We start from the raw sequence: 21,645 nt of genomic DNA on the forward strand, positions 1-21,645 counted from the left end.
AGTGGGCAGGTGGGGTTACAGGAGACAGACAGGGTAATGAGGGAGTGAGTGGGCAGGTGGGGTGACAGGAGATAGACAGGGTAATGAGTGAGTGAGTGGGCAGGTGGGGTTACAGGAGATAGACAGGGTAATGAGGGAGTGAGTGGGCAGGTGGGGTTACAGGAGATAGACAGGGTGATGAGGGAGTGAGTGGGCAGGTGGGGTTACAGGAGATAGACAGGGTAATGAGGGAGTGGGCAGGTGGGGTTACAGGAGACAGACAGGGTCATGAGTGAGTGAGTGGGCAGGTGGGGTTACAGGAGATAGACAGGGTAATGAGGGAGGGAGTGGGCAGGTGGGGTTACAGGAGACAGACAGGGTAATGAGTGAGTGGGCAGGTGGGGTTACAGGAGACAGACAGCGTAATGAGGGAGTGAGTGGGCAGGTGGGGTTACAGGAGATAGACAGGGTAATGAGTGAGTGGGCAGGTGGGGTTACAGGAGACAGACAGGGTAATGAGGGAGTGAGCAGGTGGGGTTACAGGAGACAGACAGGGTCATGAGTGAGTGAGTGGGCAGGTGGGGTTACAGGAGATAGACAGGGTAATGAGGGAGTGGGCAGGTGGGGTTACAGGAGATAGACAGGGTAATGAGGGAGGGAGTGGGCAGGTGGGGTTACAGGAGACAGACAGGGTAATGAGGGAGTGAGTGGGCAGGTGGGGTTACAGGAGATAGACAGGGTAATGAGTGAGTGGGCAGGTGGGGTTACAGGAGATAGACAGGGTAATGAGGGAGTGGGCAGGTGGGGTTACAGGAGATAGACAGGGTAATGAGTGAGTGAGTGGGCAGGTGGGGTTACAGGAGACAGACAGGGTAATGAGGGAGTGGGCAGGTGGGGTTACAGGAGATAGACAGGGTAATGAGGGAGTGGGCAGGTGGGGTTACAGGAGATAGACAGGGTAATGAGGGAGGGAGTGGGCAGGTGGGGTTACAGGAGACAGACAGGGTAATGAGGGAGTGGGCAGGTGGGGTTACAGGAGATAGACAGGGTAATGAGGGAGGGAGTGGGCAGGTGGGGTTACAGGAGACAGACAGGGTAATGAGGGAGTGAGTGAGCAGGTGGGGTTACAGGAGACAGACAGGGTAATGAGGGAGTGAGTGAGCAGGTGGGGTTACAGGAGACAGACAGGGTAATGAGGGAGTGAGTGGGCAGGTGGGGTTACAGGAGACAGACAGGGTAATGAGGGAGGGAGTGGGCAGGTGGGGTTACAGGAGACAGACAGGGTAATGAGGGAGGGAGTGGGCAGGTGGGGTTACAGGAGACAGACAGGGTAATGAGGGAGGGAGTGGGCAGGTGGGGTTACAGGAGACAGACAGGGTAATGAGGGAGGGAGTGGGCAGGTGGGGTTACAGGAGATAGACAGGGTCATGAGGGAGTGAGTGGGCAGGTGGGGTTACAGGAGACAGACAGGGTGATGAGGGAGTGGGCAGGTGGGGTTACAGGAGACAGACAGGGTAATGAGGGAGGGAGTGGGCAGGTGGGGTTACAGGAGATAGACAGGGTAATGAGGGAGTGGGCAGGTGGGGTTACAGGAGACAGACAGGGTAATGAGGGAGGGAGTGGGCAGGTGGGGTTACAGGAGATAGACAGGGTAATGAGGGAGTGGGCAGGTGGGGTTACAGGAGATGGACAGGGTGATGAGGGAGGGAGTGGGCAGGTGGGGTTACAGGAGACAGACAGGGTCATGAGGGAGTGAGTGGGCAGGTGGGGTTACAGGAGATAGACAGGGTGATGAGGGAGGGAGTGGGCAGGTGGGGTTACAGGAGATAGACAGGGTGATGAGGGAGGGAGTGGGCAGGTGGGGTTACAGGAGATAGACAGGGTGATGAGGGAGGGAGTGGGCAGGTGGGGTTACAGGAGACAGACAGGGTAATGAGGGAGTGGGCAGGTGGGGTTACAGGAGACAGACAGGGTGATGAGTGAGGGAGTGGGCAGGTGGGGTTACAGGAGACAGACAGGGTGATGAGGGAGTGGGCAGGTGGGGTTACAGGAGATAGACAGGGTAATGAGGGAGTGGGCAGGTGGGGTTACAGGAGATAGACAGGGTAATGAGGGAGGGAGTGGGCAGGTGGGGTTACAGGAGACAGACAGGGTGATGAGGGAGTGGGCAGGTGGGGTTACAGGAGATAGACAGGGTGATGAGTGAGGGAGTGGGCAGGTGGGGTTACAGGAGACAGAAAGGGTAATGAGGGAGTGAGTGGGCAGGTGGGGTTACAGGAGACAGACAGGGTAATGAGGGAGTGGGCAGGTGGGGTTACAGGAGATAGACAGGGTAATGAGGGAGGGAGTGGGCAGGTGGGGTTACAGGAGACAGACAGGGTAATGAGGGAGTGGGCAGGTGGGGTTACAGAAGATAGACAGGGTCATGAGTGAGTGAGTGGGCAGGTGGGGTTACAGGAGATAGACAGGGTAATGAGGGAGTGAGTGGGCAGGTGGGGTTACAGGAGACAGACAGGGTAATGAGGGAGTGGGCAGGTGGGGTTACAGGAGACAGACAGGGTAATGAGGGAGGGAGTGGGCAGGTGGGGTTACAGGAGACAGACAGGGTAATGAGGGAGGGAGTGGGCAGGTGGGGTTACAGGAGACAGACAGGGTCATGAGGGAGGGAGTGGGCAGCTGGGGTTACAGGAGATAGACAGGGTAATGAGGGAGGGAGTGGGCAGGTGGGGTTACAGGAGACAGACAGGGTAATGAGTGAGTGAGTGGGCAGGTGGGGTTACAGGAGACAGACAGGGTAATGAGGGAGTGAGTGGGCAGGTGGGGTTACAGGAGATAGACAGGGTAATGAGGGAGTGAGTGGGCAGGTGGGGTTACAGGAGACAGACAGGGTGATGAGGGAGGGAGTGGGCAGGTGGGGTTACAGGAGACAGACAGGGTGATGAGGGAGGGATTGGGCAGGTGGGGTTACAGGAGACAGACAGGGTGATGAGGGAGGGAGTGGGCAGGTGGGGTTACAGGAGACAGACAGGGTAATGAGGGAGGGAGTGGGCAGGTGGGGTTACAGGAGGCAGACAGGGTGATGAGGCAGTGAGTGGGCAGGTGGGGTTACAGGAGATAGACAGGGTGATGAGTGAGGGAGTGGGCAGGTGGGGTTACAGGAGACAGACAGGGTAATGAGGGAGTGGGCAGGTGGGGTTACAGGAGACAGACAGGGTAATGAGGGAGTGATTTGGCAGGTGGGGTTACAGGAGATAGACAGGGTGATGAGGGAGTGGGCAGTTGGGTTACAGGAGACAGACAGGGTGATGAGGGAGTGAGTGGGCAGGTGGGGTTACAGGAGACAGACAGGGTAATGAGGGAGTGGGCAGGTGGGGTTACAGGAGATAGACAGGGTAATGAGGGAGGGAGTGGGCAGGTGGGGTTACAGGAGATAGACAGGGTAATGAGTGAGTGGGCAGGTGGGGTTACAGGAGATAGACAGGGTAATGAGGGAGGGAGTGGGCAGGTGGGGTTACAGGAGACAGACAGGGTAATGAGGGAGTGAGTGGGCAGGTGGGGTTACAGGAGACAGACAGGGTAATGAGTGAGGGAGTGGGCAGGTGGGGTTACAGGAGATAGACAGGGTAATGAGGGAGGGAGTGGGCAGGTGGGGTTACAGGAGACCGACAGGGTAATGAGGGAGTGAGTGGGCAGGTGGGGTTACAGGAGACAGACAGGGTAATGAGGGAGTGAGTGGGCAGGTGGGGTTACAGGAGATAGACAGGGTGATGAGGGAGTGAGTGGGCAGGTGGGGTTACAGGAGACAGACAGGGTAATGAGGGAGTGGGCAGGTGGGGTTACAGGAGATAGACAGGGTAATGAGGGAGGGAGTGGGCAGGTGGGGTTACAGGAGATAGACAGGGTAATGAGGGAGGGAGTGGGCAGGTGGGGTTCCAGGAGATAGACAGGGTAATGAGGGAGTGAGTGGGCAGGTGGGGTTACAGGAGATAGACGGGTGATGAGGGAGTGAGTGGGCAGGTGGGGTTACAGGAGATAGACAGGGTGATGAGGGAGTGAGTGGGCAGGTGGGGTTACAGGAGATAGACAGGGTAATGAGGGAGTGAGTGAGCAGGTGGGGTTCCAGGAGACAGACAGGGTAATGAGGGAGGGAGTGGGCAGGTGGGGTTACAGGAGACAGACAGGGTGATGAGGGAGGGAGTGGGCAGGTGGGGTTACAGGAGACAGACAGGGTGATGAGGGAGGGAGTGGGCAGGTGGGGTTACAGGAGATAGACAGGGTGATGAGGGAGGGAGTGGGCAGGTGGGGTTACAGGAGATAGACAGGGTGATGAGGGAGGGAGTGGGCAGGTGGGGTTACAGGAGACAGACAGGGTGATGAGGGAGGGAGTGGGCAGGTGGGGTTACAGGAGATAGACAGGGTAATGAGGGAGCGAGTGAGCAGGTGGGGTTACAGGAGACAGACAGGGTGATGAGTGAGTGGGCAGGTGGGGTTACAGGAGACAGACAGGGTGATGAGGGAGGGAGTGGGCAGGTGGGGTTACAGGAGATAGACAGCGTAATGAGGGAGTGAGTGGGCAGTTGGGGTTACAGGAGATAGACAGGGTAATGAGTGAGTGGGCAGGTGGGGTTACAGGAGACAGACAGGGTAATGAGGGAGTGGGCAGGTGGGGTTACAGGAGATAGACAGGGTAATGAGGGAGTGAGTGGGCAGGTGGGGTTACAGGAGATAGACAGGGTGATGAGGGAGTGAGTGGGCAGGTGGGGTTACAGGAGATAGACAGGGTAATGAGGGAGTGAGTGGGCAGGTGGGGTTACAGGAGATAGACAGGGTGATGAGGGAGTGAGTGGGCAGGTGGGGTTACAGGAGATAGACAGGGTGATGAGGGAGTGAGTGGGCAGGTGGGGTTACAGGAGACAGACAGGGTAATGAGTGAGTGGGCAGGTGGGGTTACAGGAGACAGACAGGGTGATGAGGGAGTGAGTGGGCAGGTGGGGTTACAGGAGACAGACAGGGTAATGAGGGAGTGAGTGGGCAGGTGGGGTTACAGGAGATAGACAGGGTAATGAGGGAGTGAGTGGGCAGGTGGGGTTACAGGAGACAGACAGGGTAATGAGGGAGTGAGTGGGCAGGTGGGGTTACAGGAGATAGACAGGGTAATGAGGGAGTGAGTGAGCAGGTGGGGTTCCAGGAGACAGACAGGGTAATGAGGGAGGGAGTGGGCAGGTGGGGTTACAGGAGACAGACAGGGTGATGAGGGAGGGAGTGGGCAGGTGGGGTTACAGGAGACAGACAGGGTGATGAGGGAGGGAGTGGGCAGGTGGGGTTACAGGAGATAGACAGGGTGATGAGGGAGGGAGTGGGCAGGTGGGGTTACAGGAGATAGACAGGGTGATGAGGGAGGGAGTGGGCAGGTGGGGTTACAGGAGACAGACAGGGTGATGAGGGAGGGAGTGGGCAGGTGGGGTTACAGGAGATAGACAGGGTAATGAGGGAGTGAGTGAGCAGGTGGGGTTACAGGAGACAGACAGGGTGATGAGTGAGTGGGCAGGTGGGGTTACAGGAGACAGACAGGGTGATGAGGGAGGGAGTGGGCAGGTGGGGTTACAGGAGATAGACAGCGTAATGAGGGAGTGAGTGGGCAGTTGGGGTTACAGGAGATAGACAGGGTAATGAGTGAGTGGGCAGGTGGGGTTACAGGAGACAGACAGGGTAATGAGGGAGTGAGTGAGCAGGTGGGGTTACAGGAGACAGACAGGGTGATGAGTGAGTGGGCAGGTGGGGTTACAGGAGACAGACAGGGTGATGAGGGAGGGAGTGGGCAGGTGGGGTTACAGGAGATAGACAGGGTAATGAGGGAGTGAGTGGGCAGGTGGGGTTACAGGAGACAGACAGGGTAATGAGTGAGGGAGTGGGCAGGTGGGGTTACAGGAGATAGACAGGGTAATGAGGGAGTGAGTGGGCAGGTGGGGTTACAGGAGACAGACAGGGTAATGAGGGAGTGGGCAGGTGGGGTTACAGGAGACAGACAGGGTAATGAGGGAGGGAGTGGGCAGGTGGGATTACAGGAGACAGACAGGGTAATGAGGGAGGGAGTGGGCAGGTGGGGTTACAGGAGACAGACAGGGTAATGAGGGAGGGAGTGGGCAGGTGGGGTTACAGGAGACAGACAGGGTAATGAGGGAGTGGGCAGGTGGGGTTACAGGAGACAGATAGGGTAATGAGGGAGTGGGCAGGTGGGGTTACAGGAGACAGACAGGGTCATGAGGGAGGGAGTGGGCAGGTGGGGTTACAGGAGATAGACAGGGTAATGAGGGAGGGAGTGGGCAGGTGGGGTTACAGGAGACAGACAGGGTAATAAGGGAGGGAGTGGGCAGGTGGGGTTACAGGAGATAGACAGGGTGATGAGTGAGTGAGCAGGTGGGGTTACAGGAGACAGACAGGGTGATGAGGGAGGGAGTGGGCAGGTGGGGTTACAGGAGACAGACAGGGTAATGAGGGAGGGAGTGGGCAGGTGGGGTTACAGGAGACAGACAGGGTGATGAGTGAGGGAGTGGGCAGGTGGGGTTACAGGAGACAGACAGGGTGATGAGGGAGTGAGTGAGCAGGTGGGGTTACAGGAGATAGACAGGGTAATGAGGGAGTGAGTGGGCAGGTGGGGTTTCAGGAGACAGACAGGGTAATGAGGGAGTGGGCAGGTGGGGTTACAGGAGACAGACAGTGTAATGAGGGAGTGAGTGGGCAGGTGTGGTTACAGGAGACAGACAGGGTAATGAGGGAGTGAGTGGGCAGGTGGGGTTACAGGAGACAGACAGGGTAATGAGGGAGTGAGTGGGCAGGTGGGGTTACAGGAGACAGACAGGGTCATGAGGGAGGGAGTGGGCAGGTGGGGTTACAGGAGACAGACAGGGTGATGAGGGAGGGAGTGGGCAGGTGGGGTTACAGGAGACAGACATGGTAATGAGGGAGTGAGTGGGCAGGTGGGGTTACAGGAGACAGACAGGGTAATGAGGGAGTGAGTGGGCAGGTGGGGTTACAGGAGACAGACAGGGTGATGAGGGAGGGAGTGGGCAGGTTGGGTTACAGGAGACAGACAGGGTGATGAGGGAGGGAGAGGGCAGGTGGGGTTACAGGAGACAGACAGGGTAATGAGTGAGTGGGCAGGTGGGGTTACAGGAGACAGACAGGGTAATGAGGGAGGGAGTGGGCAGGTGGGGTTACAGGAGACAGACAGGGTGATGAGGGAGTGAGTGGGCAGGTGGGGTTACAGGAGACAGACAGGGTAATGAGGGAGTGAGTGGGCAGGTGGGGTTACAGGAGACAGACAGGGTAATGAGGGAGTGAGTGGGCAGGTGGGGTTCCAGGAGACAGACAGGGTAATGAGGGAGTGAGTGGGCAGGTGGGGTTACAGGAGACAGACAGGGTAATGAGTGAGTGAGTGGGCAGGTGGGGTTACAGGAGACAGACAGGGTAATGAGTGAGTGAGTGGGCAGGTGGGGTTACAGGAGATAGACAGGGTGATGAGGGAGTGGGCAGGTGGGGTTACAGGAGACAGACAGGTTGATGAGGGAGTGAGTGGGCAGGTGGGGTGACAGGAGACAGACAGGGTAATGAGGGAGTGAGTGGGCAGGTGGGGTTACAGGAGACAGACAGGGTGATGAGGGAGTGGGCAGGTGGGGTTACAGGAGATAGACAGGGTAATGAGGGAGTGAGTGGGCAGGTGGGGTTACAGGAGATAGACAGGGTAATGAGGGAGGGAGTGGGCAGGTGGGGTTACAGGAGATAGACAGGGTGATGAGGGAGTGAGTGGGCAGGTGGGGTTACAGGAGACAGACAGGGTGATGAGGGAGTGGGCAGGTGGGGTTACAGGAGATAGACAGGGTAATGAGTGAGTGGGCAGGTGGGGTTACAGGAGATAGACAGGGTAATGAGGGAGGGAGTGGGCAGGTGGGGTGACAGGAGATAGACAGGGTGATGAGGGAGGGAGTGGGCAGGTGGGGTTACAGGAGACAGACAGGGTAATGAGGGAGTGAGTGGGCAGGTGGGGTTACAGGAGATAGACAGGGTAATGAGGGAGTGAGTGGGCAGGTGGGGTTACAGGAGACAGACAGGGTGATGAGGGAGGGAGTGGGCAGGTGGGGTTACAGGAGATAGACAGGGTAATGAGGGAGTGGGCAGGTGGGGTTCCAGGAGACAGACAGGGTAATGAGGGAGTGAGTGGGCAGGTGGGGTTACAGGAGACAGACAGGGTAATGAGGGAGGGAGTGGGCAGGTGGGGTTACAGGAGACAGACAGGGTGATGAGTGAGTGGGCAGGTGGGGTTACAGGAGACAGACAGGGTGATGAGGGAGTGAGTGGGCAGGTGGGGTTACAGGAGACAGACAGGGTGATGAGGGAGTGAGTGGGCAGGTGGGGTTACAGGAGATAGACAGGGTAATGAGGGAGGGAGTGGGCAGGTGGGGTTACAGGAGATAGACAGGGTAATGAGGGAGGGAGTGGGCAGGTGGGGTTACAGGAGACAGACAGGGTGATGAGGGAGTGAGTGGGCAGGTGGGGTTACAGGAGACAGACAGGGTGATGAGGGAGTGAGTGGGCAGGTGGGGTTACAGGAGACAGACAGGGTGATGAGGGAGGGAGTGGGCAGGTGGGGTTACAGGAGATAGACAGGGTAATGAGGGAGGGAGTGGGCAGGTGGGGTTACAGGAGACAGACAGGGTGATGAGGGAGTGAGTGGGCAGGTGGGGTTACAGGAGACAGACAGGGTGATGAGGGAGTGAGTGGGCAGGTGGGGTTACAGGAGAGATCGGTCTTCGGTGCTTGTCGCAACTCTGGTACATTTTCTGTATTTATTGTCCCAACGCCCAGTGCTGGTAACTCCTCCGGTGAGGGGGATCTGACGGGGCGTCCTGTGGGGATTGCGTGTCCGTCTGGCCCTCTGCGATCCCGAGCAGTGCGTGTCCGTCTGGGGCTCTGCGATCCCGAGCAGTGCGTGTCCGTCTGGCCCTCTGCGATCCCGAGCAGTGCGTGTCCGTCTGGCCCTCTGCGATCCCGAGCAGTGCGTGTCCGTCTGGCCCTCTGCGATCCCGAGCAGTGCGTGTCCGTCTGGCCCTCTGCGATCCCGAGCAGTGAGTGTCCGTCTGGGGCTCTGCGATCCCGAGCAGTGCGTGTCCGTCTGGCCCTCTGCGATCCCGAGCAGTGCGTGTCCGTCTGGCCCTCTGCGATCCCGAGCAGTGCGTGTCCGTCTGGCCCTCTGCGATCCCGAGCAGTGCGTGTCCGTCTGGCCCTCTGCGATCCCGAGCAGTGCGTGTCCGTCTGGCCCTCTGCGATCCCGAGCAGTGCGTGTCCGTCTGGCCCTCTGCGATCCCGAGCAGTGCGTGTCCGTCTGGCCCTCTGCGATCCCGAGCAGTGCGTGTCCGTCTGGCCCTCTGCGATCCCGAGCAGTGCGTGTCCGTCTGGCCCTCTGCGATCCCGAGCAGTGCGTGTCCGTCTGGACCTCTGCGATCCCGAGCAGTGCGTGTCCGTCTGGCCCTCTGCGATTCCGAGCAGTGCGTGTCCGTCTGGCCCTCTGCGATCCCGAGCAGTGCGTGTCCGTCTGGCCCTCTGCGATCCCGAGCAGTGCGTGTCCGTCTGGCCCTCTGCGATCCCGAGCAGTGCGTGTCCGTCTGGCCCTCTGCGATCCCGAGCAGTGCGTGTCCGTCTGGCCCTCTGCGATCCCGAGCAGTGCGTGTCCGTCTGGCCCTCTGCGATCCCGAGCAGTGCGTGTCCGTCTGGAGCTCTGCGATCCCGAGCAGTGCGTGTCCGTCTGGGGCTCTGCGATCCCGAGCAGTGCGTGTCCGTCTGGCCCTCTGCGATCCCGAGCAGTGCGTGTCCGTCTGGAGCTCTGCGATCCCGAGCAGTGCGTGTCAGTCTGGCCCTCTGCGATCCCGAGCAGTGCGTGTCCGTCTGGCCCTCTGCGATCCCGAGCAGTGCGTGTCCGTCTGGCCCTCTGCGATCCCGAGCAGTGCGTGTCCGTCTGGCCCTCTGCGATCCCGAGCAGTGCGTGTCCGTCTGGCCCTCTGCGATCCCGAGCAGTGCGTGTCCGTCTGGCCCTCTGCGATCCCGAGCAGTGCGTGTCCGTCTGGCCCTCTGCGATCCCGAGCAGTGCGTGTCCGTCTGGCCCTCTGCGATCCCGAGCAGTGCGTGTCCGTCTGGGGCTCTGCGATCCCGAGCAGTGCGTGTCCGTCTGGCCCTCTGCGATCCCGAGCAGTGCGTGTCCGTCTGGGGCTCTGCGATTCCGAGCAGTGCGTGTCCGTCTGGCCCTCTGCGATCCCGAGCAGTGCGTGTCCGTCTGGCCCTCTGCGATCCCGAGCAGTGCGTGTCCGTCTGGCCCTCTGCGATCCCGAGCAGTGCGTGTCCGTCTGGCCCTCTGCGATCCCGAGCAGTGCGTCGATGGTCATTAACAATTCCAGGCACTGTTTTCTCAGCCAGTCGCTAGTTCACTGGTTGTTAACGATGCCTCTGGCGGCTGCCTTTAACCCAGCTTTGGTGCCTTCACAAAAGATGTGAAATTCTTGATGTTTTTCTTTGACAATAGGAGAGAATTTGACTTCTCTGTTCTTCCTTCTGCAGGATTGGACTCTTCCCAAACCAGTTCCCATGAAATCGCCATTCCAAACGATGTGAGTGACCTGGTCTACACTAAAACACCAGTTTCTCCCTTTAAACACAGGACAGTCCCAGGCTCCCTCCCCGGCCTGCGCAGAGTGAGCTGAGCCCCGCACTGAGGACAGGATAGTCCCAGGCTCCCTCCCCGGCCTGCGCGGAGTGAGCTGAGCCCCGCACTGAGGGCAGGACGGTCCCAGGCTCCCTCCCCGGCCTGCGCAGAGTGAGCTGAGCCCCGCACTGAGGACAGGACAGTCCCAGGCTCCCTCCCCGGCCTGCGCAGAGTGAGCTGAGCCCCGCACTGAGGACAGGACGGTCCCAGGCTCCCTCCCCGGCCTGCGCAGTGTGAGCTGAGCCCCGCACTGAGGGCAGGACGGTCCCAGGCTCCCTCCCCGGCCTGCGCGGAGTGAGCTGAGCCCCGCACCGAGACAGGACGGTCCCAGGCTCCCTCCCCGGCCTGCGCGGAGTGAACTGAGCCCCGCACTGAGGACAGGACGGTCCCAGGCTCCCTCCCCGGCCTGCGCAGTGTGAGCTGAGCCCCGCACTGAGGACAGGACGGTCCCAGGCTCCCTCCCCGGCCTGCGCGGAGTGAGCTGAGCCCCGCACTGAGGGCAGGACGGTCCCAGGCTCCCTCCCCGGCCTGTGCGGAGTGAGCTGAGCCCCGCACCGAGACAGGACGGTCCCAGGCTCCCTCCCCGGCCTGCGCAGTGTGAGCTGAGCCCCGCACCGAGACAGGACGGTCCCAGGCTCCCTCCCCGGCCTGCGCAGAGTGAGCTGAGCCCTGCACTGAGGACAGGACGGTCCCAGGCTCCCTCCCCGGCCTGCGCGGAGTGAGCTGAGCCCCGCACCGAGACAGGACGGTCCCAGGCTCCCTCCCCGGCCTGTGCGGAGTGAGCTGAGCCCCGCACTGAGGACAGGACGGTCCCAGGCTCCCTCCCCGGCCTGCGCAGAGTGAGCTGAGCCCCGCACTGACGACAGGACGGTCCCAGGCTCCCTCCTCGGCCTGCGCGGAGTGAACTGAGCCCCGCACTGAGGGCAGGACGGTCCCAGGCTCCCTCCCCGGCCTGCGCGGAGTGAGCTGAGCCCCGCACCGAGACAGGACGGTCCCAGGCTCCCTCCCCGGCCTGCGCGGAGTGAACTGAGCCCCGCACTGAGGACAGGACGGTCCCAGGCTCCCTCCCCGGCCTGCGCGGAGTGAGCTGAGCCCCGCACCGAGACAGGACGGTCCCAGGCGCCCTCCCCGGCCTGTGCGGAGTGAGCTGAGCTCCGCACTGAGGGCAGGACAGTCCCAGGCTCCCTCCCCGGCCTGCGCAGAGTGAGCTGAGCCCTGCACTGAGGACAGGACGGTCCCAGGCTCCCTCCCCGGCCTGCGCAGAGTGAGCTGAGCCCCGCACCGAGACAGGACGGTCCCAGGCTCCCTCCCCGGCCTGCGCGGAGTGAACTGAGCCCTGCACTGAGGACAGGACGGTCCCAGGCTCCCTCCTCGGCCTGCGCAGAGTGAGCTGAGCCCCGCACCGAGACAGGACGGTCCCAGGCTCCCTCCCCGGCCTGCGCAGAGTGAACTGAGCCCCGCACCGAGACAGGACGGTCCCAGGCTCCCTCCCCGGCCTGCGCGGAGTGAACTGAGCCCTGCACTGAGGACAGGACGGTCCCAGGCTCCCTCCTCGGCCTGCGCAGAGTGAGCTGAGCCCCGCACTGAGGACAGGACGGTCCCAGGCTCCCTCCTCGGCCTGCGCAGAGTGAGCTGAGCCCCGCACTGAGGGCAGGACGGTCCCAGGCTCCCTCCCCGGCCTGCGCAGAGTGAGCTGAGCCCCGCACTGAGGACAGGATAGTCCCAGGCTCCCTCCTCGGCCTGCGCAGAGTGAGCTGAGCCCTGCACTGAGGGCAGGACAGTCCCAGGCTCCCTCCCCGGCCTGCGCAGGGAGCTGACCCCACCCAGTGGGTGGTAGTAGGGGGTTTACAATTGCTCTCTGTGCCCTTGGGTTGGGTTAGGGAGAGGGCGATGAAGCAGAAATCAGGTGCTGATCGCTGTCCCGAGACCCCCGACTCGAATTGCGTGCCGGTTGACGATAAGAACAGGCTCTCTCGTGATCCCCTCTCATGTCATGAAGGCCCACTACTTGGGCACAATACTGGATAGTGACATGGGCAGGGGTCGGACGTTGGTGTGCGCAGGCCGCAGCCCACGTGGGCGGGGGTCGGGCGCGAGTGTGGGCAGGGGTCGGACGTTGGTGTGCGCAGGCCGCGGCCCACGTGGGCAGGGCGCGGGCGGGGGTCGGGTGTGGGCGGGGGTCGGGTGTGGGCGGGGGTCGGGTGTGGGCGGGGGTCGGGTGTCGGGCGGGGGTCGGGTGTGGGCGGGGGCCGGGCGCGGGTGTGGGCGGGGGCCGGGTGTGGGCGGGGGCCGGGCGCGGGTGTGGGCGGGGGCCGGGCGCGGGCGCGGGCGCGGGCGGGGGTCGGGCGCGGGCGGGGGTCGGGCGCGGGTGTGGGCGGGTGTGGGTGTGGGCGGGGGTCGGGCGCGGGTGTGGGTGGGGGTCGGGCACGGGGGGCGGGCGGGGGTCGGGCGCACGGCGTGGTCGGGCGCGGGTGTGGGCGGGGGTCGGGCACGGGTGTGGGCGGGGGTCGGGTGTGGGTGGGGTCGGGCGCGGGCGTGCGCTGGCCGCAGCCCACGTGTGTGCGGCTCAGATGTTGGGGTTGATGGGGAGATACGTTGGACGTCGATCAGGGCTGTGGGGGTGGGTTCTGCTGTTGTAAATTCATCTATTTATCGTCCTGCCCTCCCGGCTGAATATTGAATCCCTGGAATTATCGTGCAAACGTCCAGGTTCTTATCCCGGGTTTATATTCACGGCTGCAACCTCATTGTGTCTCGAACACTCTTTTCCAGTTAATTGGATGCATCATTGGAAGACAGGGCAGTAAGATTAATGAAATCCGACAGATGTCTGGAGCACAGATTAAAATCTCAAACCCGGCTGAGGGATCAACTGACCGTCAGATCACAATTACAGGGTCTGCGGCCAACATAAGTCTGGCCCAGTACCTCATCAACGCAAGGTAAGCAGCTCGATCAGCCCGAGATTATTGTTCGTGTGAGTACCAGTGATGTCAGGGCATTCCTTCTGTAAAACAGGAATTCAATGCAACACAGTCTGGGCAATAAATGATGACGAGGCCCAATATCTGCACTGTACGGTGTTGGCGACTAACTCGGTACGTCGGAGGGCCAGGGTCAGTGTATGATTGTAACTGATTCAGTACATCGTACGATCGGGTCAGAGTAAGATTGTAACTGACTCAGTACATCGTAGGGCCAGGGTCAGTGTAAGATTGTAACTGACTCAGAACATCGTACGATCGGGTCAGTGTAAGATTGGAACTGACTCAGTACATCGTACGATCGGGTCAGTGTAAGATTGTAACTGATTCAGTAGATCGTACGATCGGGTCAGTGTAAGATTGTAACTGACTCAGTACATCGTACGATCGGGTCAGTGTAAGATTGTAACTGATTCAGTACATCGTACGATCGGGTCAGTGTAAGATTGTAACTGAGTCAGTACATCGTAGGGCCCGGGTCAGTGTAAGATTGTAACTGATTCAGTACATCGTACGACCCGGGTCAGTGTAAGATTGTAACTGACTCAGTACATCGTACGATCGGGTCAGTGTAAGATTGTAACTGACTCAGTACATCGTACGATCGGGTCAGTGTAAGATTCTAACTGATTCAGTACATCGTACGATCGGGTCAGTGTATGATTGTAACTGATTCAGTACATCGTACGACCCGGGTCAGTGTAAGATTGTAACTGACTCAGTACATCGTACGATCGGGTCAGTGTAAGATTCTAACTGATTCAGTACATCGTACGATCGGGTCAGTGTAAGATTGTAACTGATTCAGTACATCGTACGATCGGGTCAGTGTAAGATTGTAACTGATTCAGTACATCGTACGGCCAGGGTCAGTGTAAGATTGTAACTGATTCAGTACATCGTACGATCGGGTCAGAGTAAGATTGTAACTGATTCAGTACATCGTACGATCGGGTCAGTGTAAGATTGTAACTGATTCAGTACGTCGTACGATCGGGTCAGAGTAAGATTGTAACTGACTCAGTACATCGAACGATCGGGTCAGTGTAAGATTGTAACTGATTCAGTACATCGTACAATCGGGTCAGAGTAAGATTGTAACTGACTCAGTACATCGTACGATCGGGTCAGTGTAAGATTGTAACTGATTCAGTACATCGTACGATCGGGTCAGAGTAAGATTGTAACTGACTCAGTACATCGTACGATCGGGTCAGAGTAAGATTGTAACTGACTCAGTACTTCGTACGATCGGGTCAGTGTAAGATTGTAACTGATTCAGTACATCGTACGATCGGGTCAGTGTAAGATTGTAACTGACTCAGTACATCGTACGATCGGGTCAGAGTAAGATTGTAACTGATTCAGTACATCGTACGATCGGGTCAGTGTAAAATTGTAACTGACTCAGTACATCGTACGATCGGGTCAGAGTAAGATTGTAACTGACTCAGTACATCGTACGATCGGGTCAGAGTAAGATTGTAACTGACTCAGTACTTCGTACGATCGGGTCAGTGTAAGATTGTAACTGATTCAGTACATCGTACGATCGGGTCAGAGTAAGATTGTAACTGATTCAGTACATCGTACGATCGGGTCAGTGTAAGATTGTAACTGATTCAGTACATCGTACGATCGGGTCAGTGTAAGATTGTAACTGACTCAGTACATCGTACGATCGGGTCAGAGTAAGATTGTAACTGATTCAGTACATCGTACGATCGGGTCAGTGTAAAATTGTAACTGACTCAGTACATCGTACGATCGGGTCAGAGTAAGATTGTAACTGATTCAGTACATCGTACGATCGGGTCAGAGTAAGATTGTAACTGATTCAGTACATCGTACGATCGGGTCAGTGTAAGATTGTAACTGATTCAGTACATCGTACGATCGGGTCAGTGTAAGATTGTAACTGACTCAGTACATCGTACGATCGGGTCAGTGTAAGATTGTAACTGACTCAGTACATCGTACGATCGGGTCAGTGTAAGATTGTAACTGATTAAGTACATCGTACGATCGGGTCAGTGTCAGATTGTAACTGATTCAGTACATCGTACGATCGGGTCAGTGTCAGATTGTAACTGATTCAGTACATCGTACGACCCGGGTCAGTGTAAGATTGTAACTGATTCAGTACATCGTACGACCCGGGTCAGTGTAAGATTGTAACTGACTCAGTACATCGTACGATCGGGTCAGTGTAAGATTGTAACTGATTCAGTACATCGTACGACCCGGGTCAGTGTAAGATTGTAACTGACTCAGTACATCGTACGATCGGGTCAGTGCGAGATTGTACCTGACTCAGTACATCGTACGATCGGGTCAGAGTAAGATTGTAACTGATTCAGTACATCGTACGATCGGGTCAGTGTCAGATTGTAACTGATTCAGTACATCGTACGACCCGGGTCAGTGTAAGATTGTAACTGATTCAGTACATCGTACGATCGGGTCAGTGTAAGATTGTAACTGATTCAGTACATCGTACGATCGGGTCAGTGTAAGATTGTAACTGACTCAGTACATCGTACGATCGGGTCAGTGTAAGATTGTAACTGATTCAGTACATCGTACGATCGGGTCAGTGTAAGATTGTAACTGATTCAGTACATCGTACGATCGGGTCAGTGTAAGATTGTAACTGATTCAGTACATCGTACGATCGGGTCAGTGTAAGATTGTAACTGACTCAGTACATCGTACGATCGGGTCAGTGCAAGATTGTAACTGACTCAGTCCATTGTACGATCGGGTCAGTGTAAGATTGTAACTGACTCAGTACATCGTACGATCGGGTCAGCGTAAGATTGTAACTGACTCAGTACATCGTACGATCGGGTCAGAGTAAGATTGTAACTGACTCAGTACTTCGTACGATCGGGTCAGTGTCAGATTGTAACTGATTCAGTACATCGTACGATCGGGTCAGAGTAAGATTGTAACTGACTCAGTACATCGTACGATCGGGTCAGAGTAAGATTGTAACTGATTCAGTACATCGTACGATCGGGTCAGAGTAAGATTGTAACTGATTCAGTACATCGTACGATCGGGTCAGTGTAAGATTGTAACTGATTCAGTACATCGTACGATCGGGTCAGTGTAAGATTGTAACTGACTCAGTCCATTGTACGATCGGGTCAGTGTAAGATTGTAACTGACTCAGTACATCGTACGATCGGGTCAGTGTAAGATTGTAACTGATTCAGTACATCGTACGATCGGGTCAGTGTCAGATTGTAACTGATTCAGTACATCGTACGATCGGGTCAGTGTAAGATTGTAACTGACTCAGTACATCGTACGATCGGGTCAGTGCGAGATTGTACCTGACTCAGTACATCGTACGATCGGGTCAGAGTAAGATTGTAACTGATTCAGTACATCGTACGATCGGGTCAGTGTCAGATTGTAACTGATTCAGTACATCGTACGACCCGGGTCAGTGTAAGATTGTAACTGATTCAGTACATCGTACGATCGGGTCAGTGTAAGATTGTAACTGACTCAGTACATCGTACGATCGGGTCAGTGTAAGATTGTAACTGATTCAGTACATCGTACGATCGGGTCAGTGTAAGATTGTAACTGATTCAGTACATCGTACGATCGGGTCAGTGTAAGATTGTAACTGATTCAGTACATCGTACGATCGGGTCAGTGTAAGATTGTAACTGACTCAGTACATCGTACGATCGGGTCAGAGTAAGATTGTAACTGACTCAGTACATCGTACGATCGGGTCAGTGTAAGATTGTAACTGATTCAGTACATCGTACGATCGGGTCAGAGTAAGATTGTAACTGATTCAGTACATCGTACGACCCGGGTCAGTGTAAGATTGTAACTGACTCAGTACATCGTACGATCGGGTCAGTGTAAGATTGTAACTGACTCAGTACATCGTACGATCGGGTCAGTGTAAGATTGTAACTGACTCAGTCCATTGTACGATCGGGTCAGTGTAAGATTGTAACTGACTCAGTACATCGTACGATCGGGTCAGCGTAAGATTGTAACTGACTCAGTACATCGTACGATCGGGTCAGAGTAAGATTGTAACTGACTCAGTACTTCGTACGATCGGGTCAGTGTCAGATTGTAACTGATTCAGTACATCGTACGATCGGGTCAGCGTAAGATTGTAACTGACTCAGTACATCGTACGATCGGGTCAGAGTAAGATTGTAACTGATTCAGTACATCGTACGATCGGGTCAGAGTAAGATTGTAACTGATTCAGTACATCGTACGATCGGGTCAGTGTCAGATTGTAACTGATTCAGTACATCGTACGATCGGGTCAGTGTAAGATTGTAACTGACTCAGTACATCGTACGATCGGGTCAGAGTAAGATTGTAACTGACTCAGTACATCGTACGATCGGGTCAGTGTAAGATTGTAACTGATTCAGTACATCGTACGATCGGGTCACCAAGATTTAGGAAGTGCATGCGTTGGCGCCTCGTCCTTTGTATCTGCACCATGCATGCATTGGTGCCTGGTGCTTTGCATCTACGCTGGTGCATGCGTTGGTTTTTATCTGCACCTGTGCATGCAGTAATGCCTGGAGATTTGTATCTCTTGAATGCATTAGTGCCTGCTGGCTTTTCTCTGCGCCGATGCATAGTGCTGTTTAACTGCATCTCGGGCTCTGCAGGCCCGGGCATCTGGGACCCGACCCCCTGGGACCCGGGCGTCTGGGACCCGACCCCCCCCCCCCAGGCGTCTGGGACCCGACCCCCGACCCGGGCGTCTGGGGCCCGACCGTCTGGGAATCTCTGTGACTGGACTGTGTGCATTGAATTCCGGGAAGTGTAGGAGTTGTTATGTCCCTAGCAACAACCAGACTTGAGCGTGCGTGTGTGTGTGTGTGTCAGAGCATGCGTGTGTGTGTGTGCGTGTGTCAGAGCATGCGTGTGTGTGCGTGTGTGTCAGAGCATGCGTGTGTGTGTGTGTACAAATGGGGATGCTTGTTTATTTTCCTGCCGTTCAGTAATGGGATTTGCCGTGTGATTAACTGTGAGGAGTGGTGTGATTACTTGCTGAGTCTTGTGATACCGTCAGTTATCCTCTTAAGACATAACTTACCCTTTTATTTATCCTGATATTCCGCTTCCCTTAACTGTTTACCTGGTTGTTCTAATGTAAACCTGTTTGTCCTATCTTGCCTTCCGTACTTTCCCTACCCACCCGTTTTGTTCCTCTTCCTCTCTCTTACAGTTTAGAAACTGCTAAATCCACCATCCAGAAAAGCTCAGTCACCATCCCTGACCTCAACATGAACCTCTCTGAACCCGCCACCCCTACCTCTGCCCCTTCCTCCTCGACAACTGAGCTGGCTGCGGTGACCCTTGACCTGCCGACCAGCCTCCCCCCCCCTCTACCGAACACCCCTTATGTCTCCAGTCTGCTTGGCATGAAACCTGCCCCACTGCTCGCACTAAATGTGGTGGCTTCTAAGGGGAGTGTGTCTAACAAAATGGCTTCCTGCACTCTGGTAAAGAAATCAGAAAAACAGCGATTCAATCCGTACTGACGGCTCCACGTTAGTGCTTCCAATCTGTGCCCGCCCTGGGAGCTGGCCAAGAGGTGACCAGTGATGCTTCTGCAATGCTTTTATTTAGAAATGTGGATTTCATTTCAGCTCGTTTGGCAGCGGTTTGTTAGGAGATAGAAACTGATGTTCTGTGAAATGCCTTTTTTTTTTGTGTGAGACTTCGCACGATTAGCTCCTGATTGAGGGGATCAGTAATGTGTTACATTCAATGTGTTAACAAAACTGGTTTAAAACATAAAAAAGAAACTACTCACCCATTTAGGGCTCAAAAAGTTTCGGGGTTTTTTTTTTCTGGACTGAGTTGAAGAACTGAACCCCGGGGGTACATTCCTGGAGACTGGGTTAAATTGAAAGTGTAGGCAGTTACCTGACTGTGAACTGGGGGAGGGGGGGCGCATACGGAACAGAACCGCAAGAGGTGGCCAGAGACCCCAAACAGTGGGGCTGAGTGTCCCTGGAAGATCTATGACGTACTGACTCCTGACGTGAAATGAGAGGTGGGAGGATTTTGTACCTGCCTCCCCACTCTACCTTCCTCTGTGAGAAATGGAACCTTTTTAACATGATTTTTATGAAGATTAGGCCCAGTTGGGGTTGGCTTTGAGTGTTTTAATCCGATTGCCGTGTTGTTTTAAGAATGCTGTCGGCAGTCTCGGCAATGGCCCTGGGGTATTTCTCTCTCTGCGATCTTGGAGGAGGCTCTGCCTTGTGTATTTTAAACTGATCACTGTCGACACGGCTGCACACACTGGGGAGTTTGAGGCTTGCGTGCAGTGTTGGTCTGCTCAGGCCAACAAGAATTTTGAACCTCTGGTGAAAAGCTGCCCAGTTCTCAGTTCTCCCCTCCCTCCATTTCACGCTATTTTAGAAGGCTGCCCCCCCCGCCCCTCTCCCCACCCCTATCCCCCCCCCCCCACCTTTCCCCAGGTGAGCATTGAACAAGTGAGTTAGCAGGCGGGTTAGATCTGAGTGTAATGGGGGGAATGGGACATTCAGACCCTTTAATTATTGATTGGAGTGAGTAAAATAAGATCATTCCCATTGGAAAACTCTGGTGAAAAAGGTTTGATTAAAATGGAGTGGCACTAAATTTCGAGCAGGTGAGTGTTCCGCTCGTGGAATCGGGGAACTCAGACTGCTCACAGTCGGAGCTGACTGCGGTGAGTCCAGGGGGAACTTTCTGAGCCCTGAGTGAGTCCAGCTGTTATTGGGAGCAGGATGTGTCTTGCACTGTGTGTGACAGAATCAATCTGATCTTCAATTGCAGAAATCCCCCCCACATCCCTCCCCAGTCTCTTGTCTCAATCCTTACAGTTAATGCCAGGGGGGTCCCCATTGTGAAGGTTTAGTGTCTGACTGGGTTTGTTATTTGTTACACCACAGTGGGTGTGAGCCGCAGTGTTAGTGCAACATGAGAAGGGGCCCCTTCTCTCGAGCCCCTGCCCCCCCGTGAGGTGGTAATGAGCTTACGACAGGGTGGCTCCGTCCCACCTATGATCAGATTGATCCTTTCCCTGTCTACAGGTTAGGGAATGTACCCAGTGGTGTGTAATTAATGTTTTAGTGACTCATAGCATGGCTGCTTTGCTGTATTTTACACTGTTCAGACATGGCTTTCTCCTTAATTCTCTGCATTCTAGGTTATCTTCTGAAGCCTCAGGAATGGGCAGCCAGTAATATTTACCCATCATCCCCGCTCTAATTCATGGGCAGTTCCACGATCCAGTTTGTAAATTTGTATCTGCAGCCTCTCCCAGAGCAGTCAATAAATTACTTTCAATTCTGGATTTTCAATCAAGTTCCTTGCGGTTACACTGTCGGCCTAAATTTGTACATTTTTGCCTCCCCTGTTTTTTTTTGTAAAACCTTTTTTTTTGCTTTTTCTAATTTGCATCCAATGTTTTAAAAAAAAAACAATCATAAGAAATTGTAACTGAGCAAAAGCAGAGATTTCAGCAGCGTTAACGAACTCTGTAATGTTGAATTTTTCTAATAAAACACAGCAGAACTGGCCCCTTGGTCTAGGGATCTTTCTTTCACGCTCCTGTTGACCATTTGTGTTGGGAGCTCAAGACCGTGGTTTGTAGCTGGGCACTGGGGTGGCTCAGGGCAAGTTCCCTGGAGAAAAGTGGCAACATGGTACACACAGCAAGATCCCACAAATCCAGGAGCTGAAGGCCTGGTCGATCTGTTTTTTTTTATGTTGGTTGAGGGCAGATATCAGTCCCAGGACACCGGGGAGAACTCCCTGCTCTTCAAATAGTATCTGTGGGATCTTTACACCCTCCAGAACCAGGCAGACGGGGCCTCGGTTTAGCATCTCGTCCGAAGGGGCTGGACGCCACTTCCAATGACTCTT

At 55.8% G+C, this 21,645-nt stretch overlaps 1 protein-coding gene across 10 annotated transcripts in view; it reads left to right on the plus strand.

The window, feature by feature from the left end:
• The window catches only part of LOC137310697 (poly(rC)-binding protein 3-like), a 73,238-nt gene extending 51,940 nt beyond the window's left edge, over positions 1-21,298 (plus strand). For 7 of the 10 annotated variants that reach the window (XM_067978374.1, XM_067978373.1, XM_067978377.1 and 4 more), the window contains 3 exons: positions 10,585-10,634; positions 13,502-13,671; positions 18,950-21,298. In XM_067978374.1, the coding sequence (XP_067834475.1) occupies positions 10,585-10,634; positions 13,502-13,671; positions 18,950-19,265 (536 nt within the window). In that variant the 3' untranslated portion in view covers positions 19,266-21,298. The remainder of the gene's footprint in view (positions 1-10,584; positions 10,635-13,501; positions 13,672-18,949) is intronic. The other 3 variants (XM_067978382.1, XM_067978383.1, XM_067978384.1) reach the window with 1 other exon arrangement.
• Positions 21,299-21,645: the final 347 nt, after the last annotated feature.

The sequence above is a fragment of the Heptranchias perlo genome, unplaced genomic scaffold, assembly GCF_035084215.1.
Source record: "Heptranchias perlo isolate sHepPer1 unplaced genomic scaffold, sHepPer1.hap1 HAP1_SCAFFOLD_270, whole genome shotgun sequence".
NCBI classification, from domain to species: Eukaryota; Metazoa; Chordata; class Chondrichthyes; order Hexanchiformes; family Hexanchidae; genus Heptranchias; species Heptranchias perlo.